Raw genomic sequence first — 26191 nt, 5'->3', positions numbered from 1 at the left:
TTTGACCTAATGTTGACCGAAGTGTTTATAATTTGGTTAATTTCTGTTACTTGGGGATTTTTTGACTATGTTTAGAATCAAACATATTACGATTTTACATTTTGAACTTTGCTAGGAAACATAATTCTTGTTAAGGAAATATAAAAGAAAAACAAATGATGAAAAGCAAAGGAAATGATAGTTGTTGGTGTTGCTATTGGTACCATTATGTCAAGCTAGTTGCCTCACATGTGATCCTCATTAAAAGACATTTCTCTTGGTTAACCTTTTAGACCACTCCTGTGTGATAGCTCTGTCCTTGCCCTGGTTCAAAACAAGAGGAAACTGAATACTTCCCCAGGTTTAAATCTTCAGTAAGCAGAGTTAGAACAGTACTTCTGGGCCCTGTTTCTGTCCAACACATAGGGTTGCATGGTTAGCCTATTCTATTCAAATTCAAATTCACAATGCATTGTATTGGGAGTACTAAAAAGTATAAGATCAGAAAACTATCTAAATGCTCCTTGGTTCAAGCATTCTTTCTTGATCAGTAAAGCATGTCTGCAGCTGGGGTCTCTATCTTGGGGTGTGGGCATCCCAGTGGGATGGCCTATGTGGTTTGATAATGGAACCCCAGGAAAGTGAGTAGACACTTGTCGGAGAGAATGGTTTTCTGACTTCAGTAGCTCATCTCTGGACCAAGTCATAAAGGCAGGTATCTGCTTTTGGTCAGATCATAGGCTGGGAAGTAGCCAACTCCCTTCCTCCTGTTTTTGCTGGATGTCTTTGCTATTGAGTGTAAAGATCATATAACATATCATCTGGACTGGGAAGGTTTTAGAATACTAATAATTATATTAGGACAAAAAGTATAAACCAGGATTGTCCCTGGCAAGCCAGGACATTTGGCTCCCTCTAACTATAGCTCAGTATGACCTTACCCATTCTCTTGAGGACACTAGATGATGATGTCAGACAGGCAACTAAGGTACCAGAGGGAGCAAAGGATTTCCTAACATGGACACTACTTTCCTAGTAGAGGTTGTTATTTATTTACCTGTAGCTAATTAAAGCAAGCTTGTCTTTGGGACATAAACACACTTCTTAGCAGAGAATTATTTTCTTTAGGCAAATTATGAGAATGAAAATGCACACAAACACTAAAATTATCAAGACTCACTAACTACAGTGTTATGCCTCTTGGGTAGCAAAAAATCAACCAAACCCTATACTATTCTTTGAGATGAAGTAGCCAAGAAACCCTTCCCCAGACACCTTTGTTCCTCTGAGAGGTAGCTCGTGAATGGCTTGTCTCTGTAGTACTGGTCTGGAGTGCCATTTACAGAGGGAGGGCTGGACTCGAAACTAGTGGCAAGGGAAAGAACAGCTGATTGCTCTTTCATAGTGCCCCTCCCCTCCCCTCAGTTGGTCTTGGTCATGGTGCTGCTGACATCTGCTCAACGCATTTGGCTCATTTCTCCCTTTCACACTTTCAAAAATAGATCTTCGTCCCTCCCAAGATGTTGTTTACACGAGGGGCTTCATAACGGATTCTAACGGAAGACACTGAACAGGTAACTTGTCAGATGGGGTTGAGGGTGGCTTCTTGGGGGTAGGGCTTAAGGGGGAATTAGTTTCTGTTTTTTTGTTTTTTAAAGAAACTGGGGCTGATGTCTTAGAAATATAAGCAGTGGAGTTTCCCCAAGCGGGAAATTAGAACTCAGAACTGTAAGAAAGCACGCTTTCTGAGGAAGTGAGACAGTCTAGAGCAGCTTCCCTCAAACATGATTATGTTCTGGGATGATCGGGCTGTGCCTATGAAGACTGATCCATTCAGTCTAGAGTGAGGCTGGGCTTTTGATCTCTGTAGTTCCACTCTGAAGTAATTCCCATGATGGTCATATTTGACAGACTTTGACTAGGGAGCCTTTAGACACCCAGAGTATGAGCCAGGGGTCAGACTCCATCATTGTCCTGCCTCTGTTGCTTCTCAGGATAATATCATAGTTGATTTATTATATAACCTTATATTGAAAAATCGAGCTAGACATAATTTCCCTATTGTATGTCTCACAAGGGAGTTGAGAATCTAGGGATAAACAATATGGCATGCTCAAGACTGAAAAAGGGAAACACAAAAGATCATGTGGCAGTAGGAAGATGTTTCTAGAAAGAGAAGTTGAACATTGTAGAAGGATCACAGAACAGGCAATAGAAACTAATGTCTTACTAATGAAATGCAGTCCCGTGTGTCCACTTAGAAAAACCAAGTATACATTTTAAAGCTCAACTTCCAAATTTCAAGCAGAAGTAAGAAATGATGATTTAAGTTACATAGGCGCATCGCCAAAGGATTTGCGGGATCTTACTTTAGAAGTACATTTCCCTAGGGAAACTGAAATTTACTTTTCTTAGATGAAATAAGCATACTTCCATTGTTCTCATGTTGGCAAAAGAACAAGCCAAAGAGATGGCTTCCAACCTCTGTATTTCAGGGTTCAGAAAACCACAAACTAGGACCTGTGAAAGACAAGCTAGAGTTGATGGGAACTTGGATGCTAAGGACCATTCACATACTCCTTAGGCTGTCATGATCACCTTTAGGGTGATGTTTTGAGCAGTTTGTCATCCTATATTCAAAAAGGCCAACCAGAAAATAGCACTTAAGATCGAGTCAGGTATTAACATTTCTCCTCAATTGTTTTGTGATTTATAGGACTGACTCTATGGGTGATTAGAAGTCAAACTGTTTAGAATATTTGCTATACTTCCTTGGTATTGGCAATTATTTTCACTCAGTTTTCCTTAAAAACTACCTTTCAGATCAAGTAGAACTGGTCTCCAGAGGAAACAATTATCTAACCGTTAGTGGGGTTAGCATGCTGCTGGGTTGCATCTGCTTGGAATCTCCAAATAAGGAAGTGGAAAACCTCATGCTTCTCAAAATATGTCAGCTCTGTGAAGTCCCACTGCAGACTTGATGAGTCAGCAGATGGAAGACAAGCGTCTCTTTCTCATCCCTAGTGTCTCCATGTGCTTTATTTGGCAATATAGTCTCTTGGTTACAGATTCAAAGAGCTTTGTTAAAAATTCATCAGAAATGGTACATTAGCCAACCTTTGAAAACTCGGTCCCAGGGCTCTCAGCTCCTATGTGCTCCCTGCTTACAGGAGTGAGAGTTTCTTACCCAGGGGGAGACTTAGCACTTAGATGTCTGTCAGTTGACTGGGCTCTTGGTGGCTGTCCTGTGTTTAACTGATACACATTACTGAGTTTCTGTCTTTTTTTTTTTTTTAATTCCAAGAAATTTCATTCTGTGTAGGAACAAGTAGTAATTTTACATGGGCTAGATGACGCATTATTTGGTTGAAATCAATTAATTACCTTCGCTGGTGCCTCTCTGGTGGGAAGATATTTAAGGGCTCTCTTTCCTTTCCTAAAGCAGAGTTTTAGAAGTTTCCATGACATAGAAAACAGGTGGTCATGAATAGTCTCTCAGATTGGCAGCCATTCAAGGCTCTTCTGCATCTGTTGTCACTTAAGCAAACAAGTCTTCCACCTTCCAATGCTATGTTTAAAGCATGACTAAGCAACTCTTGGGACATCAGTAGTTAATTCTCTCTTTTCTGACTGATAATGTTTGTCGTAGGTATGTCAAAAAGCTGCCCATTGCTGGCCTATACTGCACATTTAGCTTGAGCTGTAAAAATAGACCTATGTCAAACACCCAGAGGGAAATGTATAAAATATGACTGAAATTCTGATTTGTGGGATTATATGGTGTCTGTTCTTCATAGTCTCATATTCAGCTAACAAATGCTACAATACTAAGTTTGTTCAATCTTTGAAAATTAGTGACTTTCTTAAGCATTTATCAAGTGAAACTGGTATCACTTACCCAGCTTCCCAAGGGAGTGCAAATGTCACTCGTTAATATCAACTGCTTTCTTAACTTCAGGCCCTGTAACTCGAGGGACTTCATATAAGATTGCCACAGAATCACTGCTAGAGGTCGCTTTCATCACTGCAGAACCACAGAGTGCAAAAAAGATCTGTTCTCTGCTGTGCTAGTACAGGCTGCCACTTGAATGCCCTGCTGAATATTCAATCTCCTGTGCAAGATACTATCCTAATTTTTATTCATTTGGTTTTGAGTGAGAAAGTAGATCGATTCATATTACTTACTGCCAACCTACCTTAGAGAGAAATTCAGTGTGTCTAAGAGATGTGTTACCATAGAAAGTACTCCGGCTAGAACATCAGATGAGATAGATAGCAGACTACGAAATAATTGTAGCCAAAACAATGTGCTATAGCAGAATGGATACCAACACTATAGCAGAAAATTCAGAGAAATAGTAACAACAACTTCAGAAAATTAATACATGCTCCCCAAGGTTCCAAATCCCTTCCTCCATTGAGGAAATAGAATACTTTCAGTTATCACAGAAAATGTGAATTTCTATGAAGTAGGACCTAGCTGCCCAGAATCTCAAAGGATGGAGAACAACTCTCTTAGAAACATAGGCAAAGTATCTAAAAGCAAAATCATTCCATAACAATCTATAATTCACATTGATCATTTTTTCTTTAAGTTCTCTCATGAAGTTTTAGCCTTGTATATTCAGAAGTCACTCAGTTCTCTTCCCAGTATTTAACAAATAACACAGACACTCTGTAATGACAATTTCTGCTCCATGTGTTTAAAATGCTAATAACTGTAGACTGTCTTTAGGACTTGATATTCTCATAGAAACCTGGTTGAGAAAGGCTAATTTCATTTTGTAATAATCCACAATTTAGATATATTCCCCAAATCTGGTTATTATCTCTTTTCTTAGCTACTATTTTTTGTTTTATTTTATTTTTTGTTTTTTCAAGACAGGGTTTCTCTGTGTAACTCTGGCTGTCCTGAAACTTATTTTGTAGACCAGGCTGGCCTCAAAGTCAGAGATCCACCTACCTCTGCCTCCCAAGTGCTGGGATTAAAGGTGTGTGCTACCACACCTAGCAGCTACTAAATTTTTGAGTGTTTGGTATATCCTGGAAATTTTTGAACTATAAATTTTGGGTTTGCATTGATTTCTGATAGGATATTAGATAGAAACATGTAATTCATCTAGAATTTAAATGATATCTATTTGGCTTTTGTCCTTGTCTTAGTGGATTGTTGTTATTATTTACTCATTCATAATTTAAGCCTGCTTTAACTGAGGACTCCTATGCCTCTTGGATGAACCTTGATAAAAAACAGTCTGTTTTATTAAGCTTTAATGCATTTTTTTTACTATGAAAAGACATCTTTATAGATCTAGGAATATGCAATGATTATGCCCTCTTATGCCACATCCTTCTGACTCTTTCCTTCCATTAAGTTAAATTTTGCAGAAATGACTAGTTCTCCAGAATAATTGAATTCCTTTTAAAGATCTCTGCGGCAGGATTACAGATGGCAGGGACATTGAGCACAGATCAGTTTAATCACTGTGTATCTATCAATGGCTGTTTATTCAGTAAGCGGTTTATTGAACACCAAATATGTGCTGGATGTGGTGTCAGCTCTACCTGAGGATATGGTGATGGAGAAAGTAGATGTGGTGACCTATGCAGCTTATACATGACAATGACAGATACCGAACAAGTTATTAATTACACATGAAATAAATGAGTAAAGCAAAAATACAGGGTGCTACAGGAGAACCTAGCCTTGTCTGGGGACGGAGACTTAGGGCCATCTACCCAGAAATGATCAGTAAGAGGGAAAGCTAAACAAAGGAAATGTAAGCATGTAGAATTCTTTTGTCACCTTGGGCCTTTTCACGTCTGTTGTAATGTAGACTTTATTCTCACAGTCACTTATACCCGTGTAATAAAGCGTTTAAAAGGTTTGTTTTATAGGGTGAGTAAGTGATCTGAAACTTAGTATATTTCTTTAACTCGTGTTTTTCTTGGTAGATGCTAGATTCTGAGGTGAAATAGACTACTGTGAGTCTTAACTCTAATCTTGACTCTGTGCTGTTCCAACTAAACACCAATGACCTATTCCCCCTAACTTTAGTTTTCCTTCTTTCTGATCTTGTCATCCAATCCCAGAACCACAAACTCCTGTGTGGCTGGCAAAATTTCACTGGAATGCGGGCGGCAGGAAAAGCGCATGTCATCCCGATTCTAAGTCTCATCTCAGCTCTTTGTTGAAAGGGATTTTACTAATCTTAGAAACAGCTAGAAACATTCCACTTAGTCCAAAAAGTCTCATTTTAATTATTTCACAGAGAGAAAGAGACCATTTGCACCCACATCTACACACCATTTTCTTTTCCTTTAAAAAAGAGATTTGTGGATGCCCTGAATAAAAACCCACCAATGATGAGTTCTTGTCAAGGTCTTAACTATAGTCTATGACAATCAAAACTAGCTCATGTTTCTCTCAACAGTATAAACAGTGAGAAACAGTTATGTCTGAGATCAAGAATGGTAAAACTATAACTGGGGAAGTTTATTTTGTAATTTTAAATATCTCCAAAGTGACTTACCCCAAAGGTGGTGTGTGCTAGTCAAGTACTTTTGAGAAGCTTTAAAAATCAAGACCCATTGATAGGAAAGTCTTGATCTGACAACTTTTGTTACTACTGTCCAGTGAATCACAACGACAGAGGAGTATGTTGGGTTGCTTAACCAATTCTACAAGCACATCATTCCTTATGGTTTTGACAATTATCCAAAATGCATTGAAATGAAGGTCAGTTCCCCAGACTGAAGAAGCAAAATTCTTTCAGTCTAGTGTCGCTCCCTTGCTGATCTGCTCCACTGGTTCCACAGGCTGTCTGGTATAGGTAGGAGAGCTTAGACTCTGTTTAAGTAGCTGATGAAACTCCTGCTATTTGACTTCAGAATCTCCTCTTCCCTCAGAAATAAATCATTACTCACTGTATTCAACACAGCAAATACCTCTCCCTACCCCCATCTCCTTTTCCTCTGCTTCCCCAATGTCCTGTAAAAGATGGCCACCCTTTTCCAAGGACCTTAGACTAATTGAAAGCTGGGCCTATCAGAGACCCCAGAGGTCCTCTGTTCACCCTAACGCCCTGCCTGCCCCTGTCCTGAGAGTATCTCCACCCAGGGCATGGACTTGCAGCTTTATGAAACTAATGCCTGTTGTTCTCCCTACTCTCTCCTTTGTCCCTACAGCGCCATGGCTACTTATTCTGCCACATGTGCCAACAATAGCCCTGCACAGGGCATCAACATGGCCAACAGCATTGCCAACCTGAGACTGAAGGCCAAGGAATATAGTTTACAGAGGAACCAGGTGCCAACAGTCAACTGAGGAAAAAAAATAATTAAACAGGCCTAAGAAGAAAGCAAAAACCATAAGAAACCTATCCTGTTCTGTCATTTCTTCATCTGCTGGAAAAAATAAAAGCAAACAAACAAAGCCAGAACTAAAATATTGGGACCATGGCGGAGAAAAGCAGGAGAGGAACAAAATGAAAATTAGTTAACAGTGGTTCCTTCTTCCTCTCGGATATCATCACCATTTGCTTCTGTGTGTGTTTATTGTGTTTTCCTTCTATCCATGCTTTGCTAATTATACTCCAGGCTTCTTCAGTTAGGCTCAGCCCACCCATTCCTATAACTGTATGAGAATTAAAAAAAAAATCTGCAGCAGCCAAAGAAACACACACACACACACACACACACACACACACACACACACACGTATACGCACATACATATATATGTATGTGTGAAAGATTACTTCTCAGTAGCCAATTTGACCTCAGTGCCTTACTCTGTCTCCTTCTAAGTCTCTTTAGGAGATTTTGAAAATCCAAAGCATTTCTGAAGAATCTGTATCATTGTCTCCATGTCTGTTTGTCGTGGTAAGGTTTTTCTATCAGCTTCAGGAATAAGAAATGTACAGATGTTCTGGTGTCTGACCTGTCTAGTCAATGTGATTGGCCATGTCTGGTGCACTCTAAGCTCTAAGATCGAGAGCTAATCTGTGGATTTAAGCCCTAAGCTCTAGATTATAATGTCACCATCAATACCGTCCCTCATCCAAACCAAACAATAAACATCCTAACTTAAAGATTTTGTTGCTTTTGAACAATTGCTGTCACTTGCTCTTGGGTAGAAGTACTTTTGGCTTTAGAGATGGAGAGAATTTTTGTAGGATATTTTGTAGATTTTTTTTTAGGGAAACAAATGCTGAATTGTGAAAGGCATAGCCTTTACCTCTTTGGTGCCTTAGGGGTGGTCAGATGCACACTTACATATATATATATTCTGTGTATATTTATATATATTATATATATATATATAATATTGCAAGCTTCAGTTTGCAGTTTCTCAAACACTATAAAAGCAAACTTTACACCACCACCACGCTCCTTATCTACAGAGGAATGATACATTAATGTGGCATCTTGCTGTTTTCCATATTCTATACAAAATTCTCATTAAGGTCAAAGAGCAATTTGCTAGGAAACTGTTTGAGAACAGCTTTCATTTTCACATTAGGGCTTTAATGGGAATAGGAATTATTTGGCAGTATAAGAATGATCTTGAGTTTGGAGCCTAAGCTTAGATGGAAAGTCTATATCATCTGACATATCACGGAAAATATACCCAGAAAACAGGCACAGTGTGGGGGCGGGGAAGGGGAATAGTTAGCCATCTGCTCTTTCTCCACTCCGCAGAAATATGAAAACAAGTAATGTTTAAGTGAAGTGCCTAGAGCTAATAAAAAATTAAGGACAGTTGTACTTTTATATTTTAGTATTTTTGAAATGAGGTTTAGTATGTAGGGTGGGAGGCAGGGAAGGTATTTCTTTGTTTCTCTTTGTTCCCAGTTATGCTTTGTCAACTTTCCTGGTGGACTTGACCAAACCATGTTACCACACTGTGTCTAGTTTACCTGATTATAGAATGGGTTTAATAATTCTTACGTACCTCACAGGGATGCTGTGAGGCTATGTTTGTTGGCTCTATTTCTTTCTCTTTTCTCTTCTCTTCTTTTCTCTTCTTTTCTTTTCTTTTCTTTCCTTTCCTCCCTCCCTCCCCCCTCCCTCCCTTCCTTCCTTGTTCTTTGTTTTTCCAGCACTTTGTAGCCATGGGAGAAAAGGGACTTTAAGAGCATACAATGTTCATGGACTAACACAGCATCTGGAAGCTTTGTTTTCTAGCAGGAAATGATACCTGGCTGTGCATACATATAACCCAACCCTGTGTTTGGAAATAATAAATAGGTTTATATTTTTAGATATCTCAACAATCACATCATTTGACCAAAGAATAATTTAAGGCACAAAGTATAGAGATATTTTTAACTTATATTCTCATCAGCAACTTGGTTCTAATAACCATAGTTCTCAGTGAATAAAATGCTTCCGATTGATTTTGGCCAAATATGTCAACTTTGTAATATGAGTGACAGGCAAAGTATTTGGGGGTATACGATGCACCTTTAGTACACGTTTGTACTTCCCTTGGCATAGCTAATTGAGTTAATGGTGATATTATTTCAGTTAACAGCCACCGGTCTAAAAATATATTTCAAGTGATTTTGTACTTTGTTTAATAATAAGAAGGAAGACCATCTTGTGTACTTTGATCTCATGAAGTGAACCTTCTCAAGAACTACTATTAAAGCAGTTCTTTCAGAGTAGGTCATGTGGTCTGGCTGAACGCACACTGCTTGTTTTAAGGAGTCTTACCACTCATGTATTTGCCCCATTGGTTGCTGTGTGTTATCAAATTTCAAAGGAACAGTACAACCTTATTGTAAAAACTTCCTTTGATTTGTAAAGTGAGTACAAGTCCAATAGACTGATAAACTTTGGGGATTTAGAGTTTGCAGCGAATAGCTAAAAGATTTGGATTGTAGGCAAGGAACAGAAATTAGAAATGAAAAGGTTTTGCTAAGGAGGGTAGAATCTTGGAAGAGAGTCATATAAGAAAATTGTTTGAAGTTGTTTGAATCCTTCATCCTGACTTCATTTCCAGTGGCCATCAAAAGAGCCCGATTCCATAAACTCAGAGGAGAAAGTGGGAGGAGGCCTTATCTGATGCTTCAAATCAGCAATTTCTGGGAATTTCATAGAATAACCCATGCTAGTTAGTCACAGGAATGCCTGCTGCTGGTGGACCCACACCACAACATCTTTATCTGAGCACTTATCTGGAGATATCCCTGAAACACTAGCTCTCAATTTTGTTCATGTGATCCACTTTTTAAATAAACATAAGTTTAACAAGTAATTTGAAGGAATAGATTTCTAGCTTGTAAGTCAACTGCCAGAGGAGTGTTGCAGTGCCACAGACTCAAGGCATACAAACACCTGTTGCTCTCCATCAATATACCCAGATGAAGGCATTAAACTATTATTGTCCCCAATCCCTTTCCAAACAAGAGGCTAATTAGTAGAGTACTTGGCAGGTTAAATTAAACCAGAAGTAATGACCTAATTAAATGACATATGGTAATAAAGATCTCATAAGAAATGTAATATGTAAATTATAACTTGCTTTATGATGTAAAATATACATTGTTTGTGCTAGAATAGAAATGATTTCTTTTCAATAAAATGAAAGACGGATACAACATTATCTTTTGTTATAATCTATACTGGACTCGGATGATTGTTTTTACTTTGAACTTCCAAAATGAAGAACTGCTTGGATTCAAGATGACATTGAGAAAAGTGAAGGTAAGAATGGTTTATAAGCAAGGGAACTTTCTATCAAAGTACAATATTATATCCTGTAAAAGAAAAAATAATCTATTATTCTTCAAAAGCAAAAATAGTAGTGGGGGGAAGAAGGAATATCTGTATGTACAATGGGAAGATGAGGGCTGAACTTCTCATGAAAATTCAGCAATTTTACCAATGACTTTAGTACCCACAGTACTACACATGATATGACAAATAGTCTTCATACAAGGCACAAGCTTTTATTTTAATAATATCAAAATGAAGCATTTTAAGCAACCGTTGTGTACAGTGTGGGCATGTGACAATAAAGAGAACAGAAAAGCCATGTGGTGAGGAATAAGCTGCTTTCTTACCAATTAAAATCTGGTCAAAAGGGCAACTTGATAATAAACAATTTTATGCAACAATTCAAGACAATCAGTTAATAGTTGTTAGACAGATAGAATGCATAGAATAATTCCAGAAGAAGAAGAAAGAAAACACTGAGTTAGAGTGGGACAAGAGGAGAGAGGAAGAAGAGGCAACAACAAGAGACAGGAAGGAATGAGCCAGGGATGCAGCCTTGAGGAATCTGGGCTCAGGAAACTCAGGAAGATGAAGAGTTTATTTTTAAACTAAATAGAAAAAAAACCCACTGAAGTTTGATGTTGACCTTTAACTTCAAACAAAAAACATGGACTTTTCTTCAGGCCATAGAGACCCATAGAAGGTTTTTAAGCAAGGATGGTTTATAAACAAGAGAAAAAAAACTATCCTCAAACTTGCCATTTTGGCAGGACACTTCTTGCAAAAGGGCAAAGATGAACTAAAGCAGAGCAAGCCCTGGAAGACAGAGGTGCCATATGGGGGATGGTGACTAGGGTGCGTCTTCCAAGGGAAGACTCAATAGGATGGCCCTGAAAGAAGGGAAGAGAGTCGATGATAATACCAACTGAACCCTGGTGACTCAGGGAGTAAATCATTGATACACTTCATCAAAATCAACAGCAAAAAGAGAGGCTTGGTCATGGGGAAGGATGGTGCAGTCTCAGATATACCGTTGAAGCTACCAATTCCAAATGGGAGCTGCCGGTAAGTAAGGACATGAAAAGCAGGACTGAGTATCAAGGTCAGGGGCATAGTCAGAAGTTTAAAATGACAACTTGGGATACAAATATGAATGGTTTTTTTTCGAGATGAGAAATTGCCCTGTCATACATAAATCATTTTAGTAAATGGTTTTTGGGAGTAGTTTCGACACAGGGATAGATATTGTGCTTTGAAGAACAGCTACAGTCAGGGAGAGGGCTATGGAGGGCTGCTTCTAAGAATCTGAGAAGAGAGAAATCAAGCCTGTTTATTATCTCAGACTTATGTCAAGACATGTCTTAATCCTTGACCATCTGAAAACTACATGGAGGTGCCATCTCCTCTCAGTGACAAGAAAATAAGTGACAGTTGCTGATGAGAATCCTTGGTGGGGAGGGTGGAAATCAGTATGGAGGCTCCTCAAAAAACTAAAACTAAAAAGAGAACTTTTATATCAACTGCAGTAAACATGTAATTTACAGTAACCAAGATATGGAATCAGCCTGGATGCTCACCAACAGAAGAATGAATTTTAAAGATGTGATTAATGTACATAGTGGAGGTTTACTTATCTACAGTGAAGGCTGAAATTATGTCATTTGCAGGGAGCTAGGTGGAGCTGTTGACTATTTTAAACACAATAATATTGCATATTTTCTCTTATAATATGTGTCACCATTCTAGAGATGGTAGGACCTGGGAGAAAGGAGACGATAAATGAGGTGGACTAAAGTCTCATGTAATAGTCAACTTTATTCAGAGCCCCAGACAATTTACACTCTGAGGGTTAAGAAAGGTCTCATGAGTGAAGTTCTCATGAGTTCAAGTTGTATACAGTCACAAGGATAAGCTGCAAGTAGCAAAATCATGTTTTTCTACAGAGGGAGGCATATAAAGGATCAGTTAAACATTTAATTGAATAACAGCAGCAAGCAATAGCGAGTAATCTGAAGTCAACTCACTCCTGTTCACCACACCTGAGAGAGCATAAAAACACGTTTCAAGAACAGTCCCACGTTTTTGAAGAAACTGAGGTCACAAGACTCTTGTCTTTTTTTCTTGAGTGTTCTCACAAGAATACAGAATTCTCCTCACACAACTTTATTCCAGGACCATTCTCTGACAATATGGTATCTAGATTTTAAAAAAAAAATGATATAGGACATATCATTGATATGTATATGCTTATCTTGGTGAATTTGCTCATATATTCATTTTGATATTTCCTGAAAGTGAAATACCATCTCTCACTGAATGCCAGTACTGCTGGTATAAATTACATACAGTATGATTTCACAGTATGATATAATATGCTTATATTTCACATCAATGTGAATTATCTTGTCAAATAAGATCTCACACCACATTCCAAAAATGGTGATTGTGAGGAAATCTGAAGTCGTTCAAAAGATTTAAAAATAAAAAAGATAGACCTCATACTATGAAATATGAAAGCAAGAAGATACAACCACAGACTAACCTCAAATGATTTTACTAAAACGTCTACTAAAAAATCCAAGTCTGACTGGTTGGAGACCTCAAGTAAGGATTAGGTATTGGATTCTCTCCAGGTGGAGTCTCGCAAATCTGAGTGATGAAGTAGTGACTTCTCCATTTCATTCTGAATTTGTATCAATCACCTGTACAAGGATAAATTTCCAATTTCCCCTTTACACTAGTCTTTTATTTTCTCAAAGGCAGGGAGGCATCACGTCAGCATGAGCAGGTCACCAGCTCCTTGTCACCTTAGTATAGTGGGTAAAGAAAAAAAAAATAGAAGGGAGGAGAAGAGGAACAGGAAAGTCAACTGCCTTGCTTGCTGGGTATTCCTATCACACAGAACTGAGAAGGAGACCATTAATGGTGGTGAATTTCCCTAATTATACTTGAGAATCTGACCTCCAGTTCGAGTGGCTTCATGTTGTGCTGCCCAGCTTGAACTCTTAAAAACCTTCAGATTGCTAAACCCAGCATCCTCTGATTTTGCCAAGGAAAATAAATCTATTTTCCTATTTCCTGTGCTCTGTCAGGGTAAAAACCATAAAAAGAAGCCAAAATTCCTCCACAGTAGGCTCGAAGACCTAAGGAGACCATTATTTTCAGTGCAGAAAGGCAAATAATCTTTCTAGAACCGACATTCTTGCTGACCACGTTGAACATTGAGAAATCAGAGAAAGTTTTCTTGAGGAAATAAAATAGAATTGATTGAGGAATTTGGCCTGAGAAAACAGGAAGTGTGTTTCGATTGCTGTATACAGCCAAGAAAGGGTGGCATTTTTAGACCACACTGGTGAAGGTGAAGGTGTGTGTGTGTGTGTGTGTGTGTGTGTGTGTGTGTGTGTGTGTGTGTGTGTGTGTGTGTGTGTAATCCCTGGAGACAGTGACTACTTTGATGCTTATCTAAACCAAAGCAAAGTTTATGCATCATTCCTCACATAAAGACAAAGCCAGCCTAACACCAGTGGACTTTCCTGAATTTTCACTCTTTTCAAGGCAGAGGAGCTCAAGTTGGGAAAGGCTAGTTTAACACTTTTGAGAAGTCTTTAGTACAAACACATTTCATCCATTAGGGTAATGTTTTCCTCAGGCTTGTCCAGGAATAAATCCTAACCTTCTCTCCTTAAGATCCCAAGGACACAGCTGATTTGTTTTCAGTTGGGGCAATGAAATGCTGAAATGGGAAACACATGTCCATTTGGTCTGGAGAGGACATGTTAGGAAGCTTCTTGTTTATGAGGCCTCCACTTAGCAATAACCTGACAGCCACAGAAAGTCTAAACAAGCAACTTGCAATTAACTCCTAGTAATAATTCTTTCTAGGGTCAGGATGAATTTTAATTCTATGTATTATGCTCCTTATCTAGTAAAGTTTTCAAGTGTTCTTTAGTCTGAAAAGAAGGCAGTGCTCTTCAAAACCTTATTTAATTGTTGCTTACCTTCTTTCTTGGAACACAAATAATTTGACCTAACTGCTCCACTCAAATGCCCATGAGCCCACAGTGCTGTCCATCTTAGGCAGTGTTTTCCTATTGGTTTTTCTTTCAAGCATTAAAAAAAGGTATTCTGATTTTTTTTCTAATCTTGAATCCCAAGTACAATCTTTAGAGAGAACTAAACTTAATAAAGAGAAGTTGCTAAGTTAAAGGATCTCAGGAAACAATGTCATTGAAGAGTTTGAGACTGTCACTTCAGGCACCTGGACTGGAGGATGTGAAGTGAGAAAGAATCATAGTGCCAGCCCTACTTGGAGCTGCTGCCACGGTCCCAGTGTGTGTCCATGGCCCCATGTGAAGCTCATAATGAGTCATTCTTGTAAATAAAGTAAATACTAGTAAGTTTAATCACATATTGTGTCATGTTCTCTGAGTAGTGTTTAAAGAAATAATAGTTTGGAAGTAAAAATGATGCTTAAATTGCTTACACCAGCATGTGATTATCTGTACTGTTGCTATTCATGTTAGATGATATGAATATCAGAGACTTTCAAATAATGGTCTCTGGTGTTTTCCAGCATTTGTACATTAGCTATAGGCTACAGGGTTTTTCATGTTACCCAAAACATATTCACATTACTATTAATGAATATTAATAATAAATAAAATTGATTAAACAAATATTTTTAGACATTTACATTAATGAGCCAAGAGTATACAGAAGGTTCAAAGTACATTAAGAATTACTCAAGACATCAAATTACTCAGAGTTCCCAGAAGTTCTGATGTCTTGTTCTCTAAATCCCTAAGATTAACACCTTTTTATTTGAGGCAGCAGTTGCCCTGGGTGAATTTAGAAAGAAACACAATTCTAGAATGGAACACTAGGACCCAGATGTCCAGTGCACAAGCAAAGAAGAGTGAAAATATCTTGAACATAGAAATCAGAGGAGTTAGAGATAGGCCTCCTAGGTGTTCTTGGGAAGCCACTTGGGCTCCCGAGACTCTTTTACAAAGTAGAAATGCTAACACTTACAGGATTGCTGATCAGAGGAAATTAAGTTAGCCTTTATACCATTTATACCATTTAACACACTCTTGATAAATAAGGAATACAAATCCAGAGACTAATCATAAACAATACTTACTAAATTTTGTGTGCCCATGTGTAATTTGGAGAAGAATAGTAATTGGGGGTAAATAGTAGATACTATTTATCAAACAAGCAATGTTAATTACAATAAAGAGAATAAAGAATGATGGAAGTGCCTAAGGCTGCCTGGGACCAGCTTTGTAGTTGGTTACAAGCATTCTGCCTAGGCTAATGAGTCTCTATAGTCTACAGAAAAGGGTCAGGAGAGTGTGCTGGGAAGAGAGGGTGGAGTTTTAGACCTGAGAGATTCTCCAGGTCTGCTTTAAACTAGGCTCTAGATCTGGTGGCCTTTCTTTGCTCAAATCAAAGTCCTACTTACTAAATGACACAACATGAAAAGGGGGATCAGCTAGAAAAGAAAAGGAGAGGTAAGGAGTGCCCAAGGATGCTACCAAATACTCAAGGTCATCAGGACACCCTAACCACCCAGTATTCCCAGTGTTTCTGAACTTGAGTCATTTAAACACCATTTTGTACTTTGTGCAACATCTGCCTGCCACCTGGACTCTTATTTACTTAATATTTTCTTTAATTTGGCCTATTTTGTAACTTAGCCTTGTCCTAAACAATAATAAACATGAAATTATTGATTGATGTGCAAATTATATTTCCCTAAGGCACATTTACATAACTATTACATATATCATAACACATTGGTACATAACTCTGACACTAAACAAATGTCCATCTGTGTACCATCTAGCATCATCTCATTTACTGCTGGACCACACTTTTTGAAATTGTAAAAAGGCTGTTCACCCTGAGTTCACTAACTAAGCCTGGAGGAAAGGCATCTTTGCCTTAGATGAATAAAGGTAAGCAGACCTGTGCAGCCACACACGGCCTCGTGCTCAGAGGGCCCCCGTGCTCAGAGGGCCCCAGGCTTGTCTTAATGCTCAGCTGTCACCTTCTTGGAATTCTGAATAAGTTTTGAACAAGTGTTTCCACATTTTCATTTTTCATCAGGTTTTGCAAACTCTCTAGCCAGTCCTGAGGGGGTATGGGAATATGATAGACTGGCAGAAAGTATCGTTCAATGGTACAACTGAATTTTTTTTTAAGAGCTCCTTTACAACGAATCATTAAAAAGCTGTTAGGAAAACTTCTGCCCCCACACTAAGACAACCATGGAAGTTCAAACAAACAAACAAACATTCTAGATATTTGTTAGCTAATGTTAGAGCTTACTGGGTTGAGGGATACAATCATTACTCATAAAGTAGTTAGATATAGTCTACATATAAGAGTTCAATTTCATACAATGGGTAATAATTGGAATAATAGTTTGAAAAAGGAAGATCTCTCTGTCAGGAACAGGTAGAGGGGGATGGGAAAGGAAGAACTTGAGCCATCAAACAGCTCATGTATCTCTTTTAGGAATTTATCTACCAAGCCCATATGAGACCTTCCAGAATCTCATTCATCCCAGTCTTTCCTACTCTACCTCTACCTCTGACCTTCCTCCCCAAATATAAAACTGTCCCTAACATTTACAGAACTCCATAAAGAGTACCAATGGAGACCTACTTCCTTTCATTTAAATACTGATATGCTGTAAAATAAAGTAACAATCTGTGAAATAAATGCATCATACCACTGTGTTGATTATCCCGCCCTTATAACAACCTGCAAGGCTCCATTCCAATTTATAAATCATGGGTTCCAGGAGTGGGGTGCAGATGTCTGGATCCTAATACCAGTCCTGTCATCTGCTGGCCCTCTCCGCCTGTTACCTTTTCAGTATGTGATGTGAGGGGCCTCCAGCTCACCCACCCACCCTCACTCACAGCCCACAAACAGCTGCCCCTCTGTGTGTACAGCAAGCAGCAGCATCTTCCTTTGGGAGCAGGGGCTTTGAGAAATGGCCTCTGCAGGTACTCAAGGAGGGCAACTTGAGAAGGAAACACTGGAGCCCAGGAACCAGGTTGTGGTCAGAGCAAGGCTGCCATGTTTGCCCATGAAGTTTTTGTTTCTTGGAAAGCATGCAACTAAGGGAGAGTGAAGCCTGACCTTCTAACACTCAGGTTGCAGACAGATACTGCCAATGTGCTTGCATTCTGTTCTCAATTTCTCCTTTTATTTTTGGAGTGTCTGGGTGTCTTTGACTTTACATAAATCACACCACTGACTTCCTCTTCCACTGAGAACATCTACCTCTATTCTGTTTAAGTATGAAGTCTTGGTCAAATGCCACCTCATCTTTGAAGCCTTGAAAACTCTCAGAGTTCATCTTTGCCTTGAATTCCTTTGTCCTCTCGTTTGGGCATTCATCATAATCTGCTTTACTTTTCCCACGAGGCTCTGAGTTCTTTAGGGTGAGTAGTCACATGTCCGTCTTTTTACAAATGTTGCCCAGAGAAGAAATAAATGAAATGCTCCTATGTTCCCTTTTTCAGCATGCTATGTAAAACTGTATATACCTTGCAATATTGCTGATCTTAAATAGTAGATTCTGAAGCTGCATGACACCATCCCAGTGAGGACTGGAAACACTCAGTCATCCAGATGTTTGGTGTCATGTGGATAAATCCCCAGATGATTGACTGAATTTTTCAGTTTTCATCGGAATGATTGGCATTGTGTGTACATGGCCTTGTGTTATCAACCCTCAGACCCCCCATCACAGTGGGTTCAAAAAGTTACTTTTATAGACTCAAGTATTCAGAAAGCCGCTAATGGGACACAGCATTCTTCATCATGTGCTACTCATGGGAAAGCTGACAACTTCAGTGCCAAAGGCGATTTCAGTTCATCAGTCCTCATTGTCATTATCAACTAGCATTTATTAGGCCTTCACATGTGCGAAGCACATTTCCAAATGAAAGACACCATGACAAACATTAGCTGATGAGAGCGGCTTTTATTTTAAGCCATGGAATCAGCTTTCTGGCTGCACACTGGACTGTTTTATAAGAATTCTACCTAAGGAGAGTTCAAAGCAAGTGCCACATGTTGATCATGGAAATTTCACTCACTCTGTGGAAGACATTTCTTTCCGTAGTGTCCTGCTCTGTTATGCCACTGTCATTTATCCCAAACTGCATTCACTGGGCATGCATTTAGCTGTGCTATTTTGATGCTCAGCTTGAGTAAATGGGGTACAGTAGAGACTGAGGGCCCTGAGAACCAAAGCCCCACCTTGAAATAGGAGGGAAACCACTTGATCTCCCCGTAGCTTGGCTTTTTGAGTCGTAGTTACCAATGCATGTATTAGGGAGAGCATCTTGCTGGGCAGCTTCAGGGAGGAGGGGGCCTCGTATTCAAGCAGTTTAACAAAAGCTAAGATAAGCGGCTAGCTAGAGGACGAAGTTTGCACAAGCAGGCAGTATAACGGAAGCTAAGTTAGCTGGGGCATCTTGACCTTGGGTTCCTAGAATAGAGTTGGGTAATTTCCCATGGGATTCTCTATCACGATCATATTCTAGTTAAACTTGAAATGGTCTCAACAAGAACACAAGGAATAGAGGAATCTCAGCACTGCTTTTCCCTGTCACACATGCCTTTCAGAACCGTGAGCAGGAATCAGATAATGTAGGAAAGAGTGCTCTGAAAATGCTTAAGAATAAAAATGTTCAGGGTTATTACTATTTGTCTTATGCATGTTTTTATATTTTATTTAAGTGGTGGCCTCAATCCTAGATGTTATCTGAACATTGTCATATAGAGTGTCCATATATAAAACACTGAAAAATCAATGAAAACTTAATAATCCCTTTGAATGATGACAAAGGTAAACTGTGAAACATAGACGAACTATCTTGAGGGCCGACACTTTCCAGGGATTTGAGAGAAGATTCCAGAACTTCGATCCAAATTCCAACACTCCATGTGCTCCTTCTCTTGCACTGGCCTCTCCCGCCATGGTTCTCCCTTGGAGAATTACAAAGTGAGAACTAATTTTTTATGTGCTTTTATGTGGCTCTCGTGATGGAAGAGCTGGAGAGCATCAAAGAACTCACTCCGGTGATATTATCCCATATGCGGGACATAGTCTCTCTCCTGAAGGATGCCTGTGACTCAACTTTGCTCTCCCCAGCAATGCATATAGACGGTATCCAGGCAGCAGTCAACAAATACAAAATTCTTCCTCTTCCTTGAACATGGGAAAATGTACCCTCTTGGCTTTTCTAAACAAATATATTTGGCCAGCCATTTCTCTCAGCTTCTGGACAAATTTGAGGTGCAGAAAATGACCCACTTAAAGGGGTGATAGGCAAGCAAAGACTATAGAATCAACACAATACGGGTCAGGAAAGATTCTCTTTAGATTAGAACTTGTTAAGGCCAGATGGCTAAGGGGAGCAGTTATTTTAATTGCACAACAATACCACAAGGTGGATCTGGAAAGAATTGTGTGAAGCCTGAGACTTCTAAGGAGAGATTTCTTCCTGTAGCTTGCTCTAAGGCATTGTTTGAGTTTCACAAACATGGTCAATGTCAGTAACAGAATATTTTCTGCATATCAGAAATAGTTTCTTAAGTGTTTCAAAGAAGCATTTGAAATGGTGTTTTATGAAATTTTCTCTCAAGGTCCCCCAAGCAGACAAGAGGTTGGAGCACTGGTAATTTCCCAGCTCACTTGCTCCCCGTTTACATCAGTCGGAGAGAATGCATTCTTTGAGGTCAGAGATGTGACTTTCCTCTTGGAAAGGAGAGCTATTGTGGTAGGCAAGGCAGCTGCCTTAGTGAGATGCAAATTTGGGTCTCCACACTCACTCATCCAGGATTTTTTAGAATTTACTTTTGAGACGTATTTTACTAACTTAAAAAGAAGAGTAAGCACAGCTACTTCAGGAGTCACTGCAAGAAAAAGAAGCTCATGGCTGGAGAATGCCTCCTGCAGAAGTGTGGAGACCTGTATTCTTTTTAGTGTTTTGTAGGTAGAGCATGCACATGCTTGTAGTTTTTACTTTCAAGCTTAAAGCTATAGCTCTGAGTTTATAGTTTAGTGAGACCCAGCATTAAAGTTCTTCACAGTGGGGTGGAAGATACATAAGCAATGAAGCTTGTTTCTATGATAATTTAACCATTAAACTCCCTTACTCATTCATGGGCCACAGGAATCCAAAAGTCTTCTCCATGATTTCTGCGAATTTGTTGTCAGAGGTGGGTTTAGGGAGTTGGACTAATATTCAGCAATTACCTCATTTTGTTGAAACTCTCTGTTTTAGGTCACACTGGCCAAATAGTAAACACAGCTTCTTCCCTCACTAGGCTTATATTCTTACTGTGTCTTTAAATGATTTTAGCATGTAGATTTATTTAGAGCTAATGACTGGGAGATAGAAGAAAGCATTGCACCATGGAGTTGTAGACCATTAATTATATCTTAGGCTTGTCCACTCTAATATATTTCCATGTTCAGGAAGCTTCCATTGGTCCCTTGGGCCACATAAACTGAGCCTGCTCCACCTACTGGGTACCTTATTCATGCTACCCTCTCCTTCCCTCTTTCTCCAAGCAAAACAATCTCACGTATAAGGATTTATCCATGTATTTGTCCTGATCACAGCCATACCTGCAAATTCTTACTTCCAATCCTGTTGGTTAGAGTATTTTACTGAGCAAAATAACTTTTACATGTAAGAGGATGTTGGATACCAGCTGTTAGAGCTGTAAGAAAGACAGATTATGCATGCTTAGAATACAGAGAATGCTGAGGATAGGACAGCAGAAGAATTCTGGGACACAGTACCATGGATAGCCTTGACAGCATCTAAAGGAACTGTCCCCATTGCTTTGCCAAAAGGCATCCACTAATGTGGGAGGTGGGGGTGGGGATAAGTGGAAAGAAGTTACATGGAGGCAAAGCACAGAAGATGGATGATGGTAGCTGTGGTTAGATTAGAATTTTGCTAGCCTTGTTTATTTGTCTGTATTTTCGTTACCTGTGAGTCCTGGCACCCATATTTACTAGCTACGGACTTTAAACAAGGCTCTTATACTTGTTCATCTGAGAACAGGAATCAGCATAGGCAGGATTTTTATTATAATGGCTGGATCTGTTTATATTAAAAGATCTACTTTTTTATGTTAGACTTTTACCTTCAATAACTCATCATTAGTCAGTCAAAATATTTAAGTCTGTGTCTGTGTGGGCACAATATTCAGATAAACTGATGAATGAATGAACATCCAAGCTCTATGGGGAGCTATGTTCCAGAGACACATGTACCTCACAAAGGGAATTTTAGAGTGTTGAAGTCAATAAAGACTCTGAGAGATAGGAAGAAGAATGAGGAGAATCCAAACCATGGTTGGACAATTTGTAATTCTCACTGAAAAAAAGAGTAGACAAGATTGCAGGCAGTCAAGAAACTTGGTGAAATGGACACTGGAGGTTGGAGCACCGCATCCTGAGAGCCTGATTACAGGAAAGACCTCCAGTGGCAGCCTAGCCACCTTGTTCACAGATAGCAAGGAGGCCTAGGCCAGGTCTCTGGAACACAGTGAGTATGCTGGAGGGTGGTCAATAACTTCTAAAGTGCTCTCATAGGATTAGGCCCAGAATTAGTTATTTTTTTCCCATTTGAAATTATTTTTTAATTTGTAAGTTCATATAAAAAACACCGGGCTTTGTTACAAGATTTTCATACAGATGTGTTGTTATCCTTTATTATAATTCATCCTCCTCTTCCCACTACTGGTTCCTGTGTCCCTTGAACCCCCTTTGCTTTCATGGAACAAGTGTCCCATTATTCTCTCTCCCCCACTTCTTAATATCTCACCTTTGATTCTACTTCATGAATCTTTCTTTCTTCATTTTAAAATTTTCATTGTATATACCTACCACATGACCTCTCTGTACCACTCCTCGGTGTTTTCCTACAAGACCCCCAGTCAGCATATTGCAGAGACACTTGCATATCAAATTTGTTGTAGCGCTATTCACAGTAGTAAATTCATGAGATCAATTTACCTTTTCCATCAACAGAGAATAGTGAGAGAAAATGTAGCATGAAATGAAAATCTTAAAGCTATTGTCTTAGGGTTTCCAATGCTGTCATAAAACACCATGACCAAAAGCAACTTGGGAAGGAAAGGGTTTAGTTTATCTTACAGTTTGTCATCAGCCCATCATCTACGGAACTCAGGTCAGGAACCTGGAGGCAGGAACTGAAGCAGAGGCCAAGGAGGAATGCTGCTTACTGGCTTGTTCACCAAGGCTTGCTCAGCCTGCTTTCTTGTACATACCAGAACTACCTGTCCAGGGGTAGAGCCATGCATAATAGGCTGGGCCTTCCCATATTCATCACTAATTAAGAAAATGAGTCATCACAGGCTTCTCCATAGGCAAATCTACAGAGGGTATCTTCTCATTTGAGGATCCCTCTTCCCAAATACTCTAGTTTGTCTCATGTTGACGTAAACATCCAGCAGAGCCATGAAGAAGAAAGAAGTTCTATGATTTGCAGCAAAGTGGATGGAACTGTAGATGATCATATTAAGTAAACCAAGCCAATCTCAGGGAAAATGAAATGGTATATATTGTGATACTTTATTTGTACTAAAATGTGATTTGTATATTAATAAATAAAGTTGCCCAGGGGTCAGAGCTATTAGCAAACCATAGCAGAAACTTGACGGTGGTGGTGCACACCTTTAATCCCAGCACTTGATAGGCAGAGCTAGGTAGATCTCTGCATGTTCAAGGATACAGCCAGCATTGGAGACACACGCCTTTAATCTCAATACCAACCATAGAAGACCTAGGGTTCTGTATAGAGAGGCAGTAACTAGGAGGTCATGTGGTTGGGTTTACGACCAATGAGAAGGCAGAACAGAAACACTATAAAAAGACAGACGCACAGGAAGTAGGTCTCTTTCAGAGAGGTAGGACTACCGCAACAGTGAAGGGTAAGGTTTTTAGCTCTTAGCTATTGCTCTGACCTCTTGGCTTTCATCTCTGTATTGGCTTTGTGTTTCTTATTTAAAAATGTTTTTACATTAAAAAAGGACAAATATTATAGAATTGTATTACATGAAATATATAGAATATACAAATTTATAGAGACAGAAAGATTAGACGTTATCTCAAGATGGAAAAGAAAGGAATATAGAGCAATGATTTCCTAAGTACAGAATTTCTGTTTTGGAAAAGCCCCACAAATGGACAGTAGTATCAGGACATAATATCATAAATGTAATAAATCACATCATAAATATAGTTATTGAATGAATATTGCAAATGCAATCAATGAATACCACAAATGTAATTAATATCATGAGTATAATTAATGAATATCATGAGTGTAATTAATATCTTGAATATAATTCATGCCAAGGAATTATGAACTTAAAAATGGTTACAATTGCAAATATTATGTTCATTTAAAAAAATAAGGTAGAATGTAATCACCATACATTATATGTGTGTATGAAATTGAAAACAGCGATGTTCTAAGATAGAAAGTGGTGATAGTGTCATAGGCCTCTGAGGATGCTGGACTAAAGTTTATCAAATTGTGCAAACAAGCAAAATGTAAGCTATGTAAATTATTTGTCAATAAAGATTTTATAAAACGTAAAAAAAATTTACCTAGGTAACACAATATTCTATACAAAATTAGCTTTGTTCCCTCCTCCCCCAAATGGATTGGCTTAGCACCTATCACAATGACAGGAAATCAGGATTCTCAGACTCAGCATTATTAACCTTTCACACCAGACAGCTCCTTGCTTTGGTGTACAACCTGTTTATTGTCTATTTCCTGGAGCCATCCACCCCTACCCTCTGCCTATCAGATGCCAGCAGTAGCACCTCCTCCACTTGAGAAAATAAACAAGTGCCTCTGAATGTTTCTGGTGCTGTAATGCCTTCTCAGTGGGCAGTCCTTGAGAAAGACTACTCAGGGGCAAGAACAAAAATGGGGAAAAATCTTAGTAGGCTATTGTGGCTACTGAGAGAATTTAGCCAGGAGATCTCTCGGTGGCTCTGATAGGGCCATAGCAGGCTATACAATTAGCATCTGAATGGTGGAGAGATTGTGAGACAAAAGGGATTCCTGGGAGGTTAGACACAGGGCCTGAGAAGAGAGAGGCATCAAGAACTCAAACATTATGGGCCTGGGCAAACAGAGCAATGGTGTTGCTGCCTAACAGAGATAAGCAGAGCTATGGCAAAATCAAGGTTTGGCATATGTATTAGTTACTCTTTTGTTGCTGTGATAAAATATCGTGATTAAAAGCAACTTACAGAAGACACAGTTTATTTTAACTCACAGTTCAGAAGGAAAGTCCATAATGACCATGGAGGCAGGAAATGGTGTCAAGAGCAGGAAGCAGGCTGATCACATTTTTATCCACACACAGGAAGTAGAGAAAGCAAGCAGGAAATAGAGTGAGGCTATGAATTCTCAAAACTCACCCCTCCCCAGTAATGTATTTCTCCAGCAAGATTGTCCTGTGGGATGCCTTTCTGTATGCTGTGAATATGTGTTGTTGCTCTGATTGGTTGATAAACACAGCTGCATTGGCCTATGGCAAGGCAGCTTAGAGGCAGGTGGGAAATCCAAGCAGAGATACAGCAAGAAGAAGGGCAGAGGCGGGGGAGATGCCAGCCTGCTGCCAAAGGAGCAAGATGCCTACAGACCAGTAACACCACGGATACGTGGCAACATATAGATTAATAGAAATTGTAGCTAGAGTTTTCCGCCTTGCCCACAGTCAGGACAAATCTCTGTCACTCGCCAGTCCCACAGCCGCTCAGACCCAACCAAGTAAACACAGAGACTTATATAGCTTACAAACTGTATGGCCGTGGCAGGCTTCTTGCTAACTGTGCTTATAGCTTAAATTAATCCATTTCCATACATCTATACCTTGCCACGTGGCTGGTGGCTTACCGGCGTCTTCACATGCTGCTGGTCATGGCGGCGACTGCAGTGTCTCTCTCCTCAGCCTTCTGCTTCCCAGAATTCTCTTCTTTCCTTGTCCCACCTACTTCCTGCCTGGCCACTGGCCAACCAGTGTTTTATTTATTGACCAATCACAGCAATTTGACATACAGACCGTCCCACAGCAAGAAATGAGTTGAGTTAGGTTATAAGAGCTATCTAGCAAGAAGCCTGTTATAGGCCATGCAATTGGTAAATAATACTAAGCCTCTCAGTGATTATTTTATAAGCGACTGTGGGACAGCAGGGCTGGGCGGAACTGGAGAAACCTTCCAGCTACAAGGTTGTACCTGCAAACGTCCTACAACCTCACCAAACAGCACCACAACAGATTCTGAGTGTTGAAATTTATGAGCATATTTCTCATTCAAATCTTACTAGGAATTAAAATACAAATTAGAGTTTATTTCAGTATAGGTTGTGTTTAGAGTTGAAGATGATCAA

At 39.3% G+C, this 26191-nt stretch overlaps 1 protein-coding gene across 2 annotated transcripts in view; it reads left to right on the top strand.

Annotated features, from left to right (window-relative positions):
* Prrx1 (paired related homeobox 1) overlaps window positions 1–10604 on the top strand; it is a 66840-nt gene extending 56236 nt beyond the window's left edge. The window contains exons 4-5 of one of the 2 annotated variants that reach the window (XM_076547866.1): window positions 1482–1553; window positions 7168–7303. In XM_076547866.1, the coding sequence (XP_076403981.1) occupies window positions 1482–1536 (55 nt within the window). In that variant the 3' untranslated portion in view covers window positions 1537–1553; window positions 7168–7303. Of the gene's footprint in view, window positions 1–1481; window positions 1554–7167 lie in introns of both variants that reach the window. The other variant, XM_042258448.2, reaches the window with a different exon arrangement.
* The last annotated feature ends 15587 nt before the right edge of the window (window positions 10605–26191 follow it).

Source organism: Peromyscus maniculatus, chromosome 11 (genome assembly GCF_049852395.1).
Source record: "Peromyscus maniculatus bairdii isolate BWxNUB_F1_BW_parent chromosome 11, HU_Pman_BW_mat_3.1, whole genome shotgun sequence".
Taxonomy (NCBI): domain Eukaryota; kingdom Metazoa; phylum Chordata; class Mammalia; order Rodentia; family Cricetidae; genus Peromyscus; species Peromyscus maniculatus.
This window is presented reverse-complemented; position numbering and strand designations above follow the sequence as displayed.